Source organism: Hyposmocoma kahamanoa, unplaced genomic scaffold (assembly GCF_003589595.1).
Source record: "Hyposmocoma kahamanoa isolate Upper Pololo Valley unplaced genomic scaffold, ASM358959v1 296, whole genome shotgun sequence".
NCBI classification, from domain to species: Eukaryota; Metazoa; Arthropoda; class Insecta; order Lepidoptera; family Cosmopterigidae; genus Hyposmocoma; species Hyposmocoma kahamanoa.
In genome coordinates, this window is record NW_020653780.1 from 4,850,977 (window position 1) to 4,857,070 (window position 6,094).

At 36.3% G+C, this 6,094-nt stretch overlaps 1 protein-coding gene across 1 annotated transcript in view; it reads left to right on the forward strand.

The window, feature by feature from the left end:
* Positions 1–1,415: 1,415 nt before the first annotated feature.
* Positions 1,416–6,094, forward strand: part of LOC113229244 (peroxidase-like) — a 30,577-nt gene continuing 25,898 nt past the window's right edge. The window contains exons 1-5 of the mRNA XM_026462770.1: positions 1,416–1,722; positions 2,232–2,522; positions 2,899–3,012; positions 3,508–3,658; positions 5,530–5,706. Coding sequence (XP_026318555.1) covers positions 1,416–1,722; positions 2,232–2,522; positions 2,899–3,012; positions 3,508–3,658; positions 5,530–5,706 — 1,040 coding nt within the window. The remainder of the gene's footprint in view (positions 1,723–2,231; positions 2,523–2,898; positions 3,013–3,507; positions 3,659–5,529; positions 5,707–6,094) is intronic.

The window sequence follows — 6,094 nt, forward strand, 5'->3', positions numbered from 1 at the left end:
TTTTTCGGCATGTGCCTATAAATAGGAAATTTTATATGAAATTTGTTTATTTGCAATTAAGCTTCGTTACGAGTCGGACCAGTAATTATTTTTGACATGAGCGACGAAGATTCTAGTCAGAGTAGTGAGAGTTGTGTTGCATCTAGGTGCTCTAAAATCAAATTTGATGAGTATTTCGAAATAATTCCTGAATCTGAAATGGCTCTCTGCAAGTTGTGCCCAATTTCTAAAAAGAAAGTTGAAATAAAAATGAAAAACAGAAACACTTCAGGTTTAAGGAAGCATCTACTGTCTTGTCACGAAAAGGAATCGCAAAAACTTATACCTATAAGAAAACCGACAACAATTAGAGATATTTCTAGTTTTTTTTAATACCACTGGAAGGAGTGAACAGGTAAGATAATATTTAACATAACACCTCCTTAATATTTCTTATAATTTACATACTTATAGTTAGTGTCAATCGTTTTTTCATGAGAAGTAAACAAACCGATTACATTGGAATTCTTAAAACGATTTCTCTAGGCTATACCTACAAAGTTTGAGTAAATTAAAACTCAGTAAATATCCAACTTTTAGTAAGAAAATAGCTTTCTTTAGTTTCTAACCAATTTATTATTTTTGCGAAATGCACTTACTAAGATACAATTTTAAAAAGCGAGATATGTTGTGTGTGAAATTAGAATTTAAATTATTTTTATAGGTACTAATCCAAGTTTTGTTTTTTGTTTGTGTATTTGGCGGCTATATTTTTTAAATAGAAACTTGTAAAAATAATCTTGTCACCAAAATACTTCATCAGGTACGTACTTATTTATTGAGTTAAGTTAGTAGGGCACATAATAAGATTGGTAGAAAAGTTTCGACAAGTTCGGCGGTCACCTCAACATGTTTTTTGCCTATTGAAGTTCTGGGTTTGATTACCGGTCAAGGCAATTTTTTGTTTGTTTAATATAGTTAAAAATTCAATGTAATTAGTAGGTTCGTAAGTAGGTAGTGTTTGTAAAATGTTATATTAAGTATTAACACGTTTTGTTGTCTTGTTTCAGTCAGTATCTGAAAGCCATAGTGATTTTATGACAGTTACAGTTGACTGGATTGCCAAGAAATATCTTCCCTTCTCGTTTTTCGATGACGAAGATACACAAAAATATTTTCAAATAATATGCCCAAATATGGTATTTTCTAAGAGATCGACAGTTCGAAGGATGGTTCAAGAGCGGTTTGAAGTACAGCATACGCGTGTTAAGAGTAGACTACAAAAATACTCATGTAAAATGTCATTCACTATTGATGGATGGACGTCAATTACTGGTAGGAGATACTATGGGGTCACTATTCATTATATAGATAATGAATGGAAGTATCGATCTCTAGTCTTGGATTTTATTCCATCGAGTGGTGGACATACTGGGATGGATATTGCAAGGATTTTCCACAAATGTCTATTAGAATATACCTTAGCTGATAAAATTCAGGGTATCACAGTCGACAACGCAACTGCAAATACCAAATTCATGTATGAACTTGGAAAACTACTGCCACATTTTGATTCGGATAATCAACATTTTCGATGCATTGCTCACATCTTGAACCTGGGCGTACAAGATTTATTGAATAACTTAGCGTTAAATATTGAAACTGATAGTCAAGAACAAGAACAGCAATGTGAAGACGAAGAAGAGAAAGTTGAAGAATATGTACCAAATATTTCTGACTCAAGTACGGCAATTACAAAATTACGCAATATTTGTAGTAAAATAAAAAGAAGTGAGATGTTGAAGAGGAAGTTCCAGTCGGCTTGTGAAACAGCTGGTGTGCCAACAAATCTGAGTTTCATACTGGACTGTCCAACAAGATGGAATTCCACACATGATATGATTGGATTATGTTTAAAACTAAAACCTGGCATTAACATATTATGCACTTCTGTATCTGATTTGAGTAATTTTGTAATATCAGATTGGTGGAAAAAATATATAAGTTTTTGATAAACTTTAAACTTCTAACAACGAAACTTGGTGGAGAAAAATATGTAACATTACCGCTAGTGATTGTGTCATTCAATCTTCTGCTTGATAAAATTGAAGCTATGATAAAACAATTAGACGACAAACCTAATCGAACCGAAGTAGATGAGAGGCTCATTTTGGGTTTCCAAGCCGCCCAAAATAAAATGCTTAAGCATTATAGGATGACCAACTGGATTTACTGTACCACCTTAATTTTAGATCCAAGGCACAAATCTCAGACTTTCGATATGACACTATGGGGACAACAACTAAAATCTGAAAGCCTGCGTAAATTTGAAGAACTTTACAAGGAATATAAAAACCTACACGCAGTGCCTGGATCTCCAGGATTACCAAGACATGACAATGAAGTATGTGAATATGATGAAGACGAAGACGTAATCGATTTTAATAAATTGTATGCATGCCCCTCTACATCATCTGGATCTGGTATTCAACGCTTCAATAACAATGAGTTCGAGGATTATCTAGATAAACCAAGGGCCGCAAGTTCGTAAGACATCCTACAGTGGTGGAAGACGCATGAATCGGAGTATCCGATTACATCCAAGATGGCCCGGGATTTTCTTTCAATACCGGCAACTTCAGTGCCTGCTGAGAGATTATTCTCTAAAGCCTCTTTAGTTATTAGAAAACATAGAAATAGGTTAAGTGACGAGTCAGCCAGATGGTTACTTTGTATAAATAGTTGGTCGAAGGAAATAATATAATTTTCATTCAAATAAATAATTAATAAAGCAAAAGATTCGTTTTTATGCTGTATTTTTACCCCAGACCCTCATTGTAGATAAACCTGCGGATTACGATACCTGCACCCGTATATTTTCATTTTTACGAGTTATAAGTAACAATAGGTAATTGCAAGACTTGCAAGACTTGCGAGACTCTTGCAGCAAGACCGAGACCAAGATCAAGACTGAGTGTGCAATACCAAGACCAATACCAGGTTTACCGACGCAAGACCAAGACCATGACTGGGGTTAATCTCGTCTTGGTCTTGCTTTGGGCAACACTAGTCATGCTCGATACGGCATTTATTGTTCGCCGGTTTTTGAACCTGAGTCCCTGACCCCGGCCGACTGACGGCCCCAGGACGCGTTTTACAAAATGCTTTACAATTTGTACTAAACCTTCCAGTTATTACAACTGGCAAAAACCATGTGGTCCCTCAGTCCACACACACATCTCAGGATAGGCTCTGCCTAGTGTGAAACCAACTGTAACCATGCGCAATGTTTTCAGGCATGTCATCACGTTGGCAATGTCTATATAATGTTAAAAAATATATTGTTCATTTAGTGTAAGGTTGTTTTTGGAAATTTTGTCATATTGTTGTCTGTATTTGAAGTCAAATAAACATAATATTATAGTTATTATTATTAGTAATAATATTCTTGTGGTTGGATAGCAAGGTTTAATAGGCATTTTTATTGAACAATAATAACTCTACGCTATAATATGTCTTCATAAACAGGGTGGGATAACATGATAGAGAACAACTTAATTTACCCTGAGGCTGACGGGTATATCGATGACTATGACCCCAACGTTGAGCCCACAGTCTTGAACGAACATGCCACTGCAGCTTTTCGACATTTCCACACCTTGATCCGAGGATATTTGCAGTAAGTTTTTACCAGTGATCGGAATTGAGGGAGTTTAGTTACTTAAAGTACTAACGTGTTATTAGTATGGACATGCACATTTTGTCATAACTGTTTATTTTCTAAACACACCAAAATATAGGTTATTTCATGTTTATTTTTTAAATGCTTAAACACAAGTACATTTTTTTATTATATTTTTGTTTTTATAATATCAAGTGACGTGACGAACAAGCCGTGCGCCTGATGGTAAGCTACACGCTTGTCCATAGCAGTTGCAGTACCACTCAGAGCTTTAAATCGCAAAGATTTGAGGGGCACTGCGCTCGTCACCTTGATACATAATTAAGTCGACAAGCCCCATGTGCCTGCAATTTCACCAGCACTTTTACCCTTCAATACCGGAACACAGTAACGTTGAGACTATTGCTTGGCGGCAGAAATAGATAAGGTGGCAGTACCTCTCTGGACGATCTCTTTCACAAGGAGCTCTACTGCCACTAAATATTATTTTTTGAGACTACTTGGTACTTGGTGCAAAGGGCTGGTATCTGCAACTCGACGACAAAGCGCCTATTTTTTTTTTGAGACTATTACATTAGTCTCATAACATTGTCTCAATTTGTATAGGAAATAATAATTTGTCGCCAAAGTACTCAAATTTTAATAAGTAATATGTATATTAAAATATAATCAGTTCCAAGCCGTCCCGGAATTTGCGGAAGAGAATATCCACATTATTCTTTAGTTAAGCTAAATTAACTTCCTCGATTTCGATCACTGGTTTTTACATCGTCATCATGCATCACATTGATATCATAATTTCCCGCTGGGTTATAGTAATATAATAATGAATAAGCGTATCGAAGTATTTTAAATAAGTATTTTAAAGAATCTCGATTGTCCATTGTTTCAAATTATACACAAAATATATACAAAAGGACGTAATTAAAAATTAAATAAAATTAAATTCGAATTTTAAACAATTAAACTACACAGAAAAATTTATTTCGATCTGACTCTTCTAACCACTACTCTAAACCAACTGAGCTATGGCCCTGGCTTATCAACAGACACTGTAAGGTCGAAGGAATTTTTCTTTGTGTTTGATTTTTTGTATCAATACTAATAACAAACTAATAGAGTATTTTCACAAAAATATACAAATATTATGTAATATTCAATAAATAAACCTTAATATCGAATATATTTGGTGTCGTAGTGTTTTCAGATTTGCATGAAAAGTCTAAGTAATTTTTATTAGTGACTAAAATTGTATTGTAAATCTGTAAAACTAAGTCTAGTGGCTGCTATTAAGGGGAATAACAATAACCTTAGTATAAACATGGACCAATGGCTCAAGAGGACGCTAACCGGTACAAGACAGTGAAGTAGTGTATTTAGTACCTATTGGTACATCAGATATTGCGATGAGTAGCAAATACCTATTTTTGTAACTAAATTGTAAGTAATTGATGAACTACAACTTATCAAAGCCAATCTAATTTCTAACGATAGCAAACAAATCAACTAGATGGCACTTATTGCACTTCTTTTATTTTCTTTAGGATTAGCGCCATCTACCCATGTTAATTTATAAATTAGTTTGTAACACGCAATGCCATCTATTGACACACATAGAAGTATAAGTATCAACGTACTCTGAGAAATGTTGTCAAAGTTCGGAAAATAATTTAAGCTTACAGTCAGTATTTTATAATATTACAAGAAAAAAAAACTAGTTACTTTGACGATTTATATTGCATATTAAGATGGAATTTTGGAGAATTCTTCAGTATGGAGATTAGAAGTCCTCTTTAGTTATTGATCCATGGTATAACATGAACAATAATAATTATCTGTACGTACTGAAAATTAAATTTGTTTTCCAGGTTGATTTCAGAAACGCGTGACCTGGTGGGTGAAGTGCGTATGAATGATTGGTTCAACAGACCTCGACTGTTAGAAATGGGTCAAGCTTTCGATGATCTAGCCCGAGGCCTCACTGTACAGGAGCAGGACTTCAGTGACCAATTCTGGGACAGTGAAATGACTCAGTTCCTCTTCAAGTCAGTATATTCTAACAACCTATTTTTTAGCAAAAATATACTACAACTAAATGCGCGCACGCACGCACGCACGCACAGAACACGCGTGCACGCACTCACGCAAGCACGGACGCACGGACGCACGGACGCACGCACGGACGCACTCTCGCAGGCACGCACGCACGCACGGTCACACGCAAGCACGCATGCACACACACACTCGTGCACGCACGCACGCACGCACGCACGCACGCACGCGCGCACGCACGCACTCACGCACGCACGTACGCACGCACGCACGTACGCACGCACGCACGTACGCACGCACGCACGTACGCACGTACGCACGTACGCACGTACGCACGCACGCACGCACTCATGCACGGACGCACGGACGCACAGACGAACG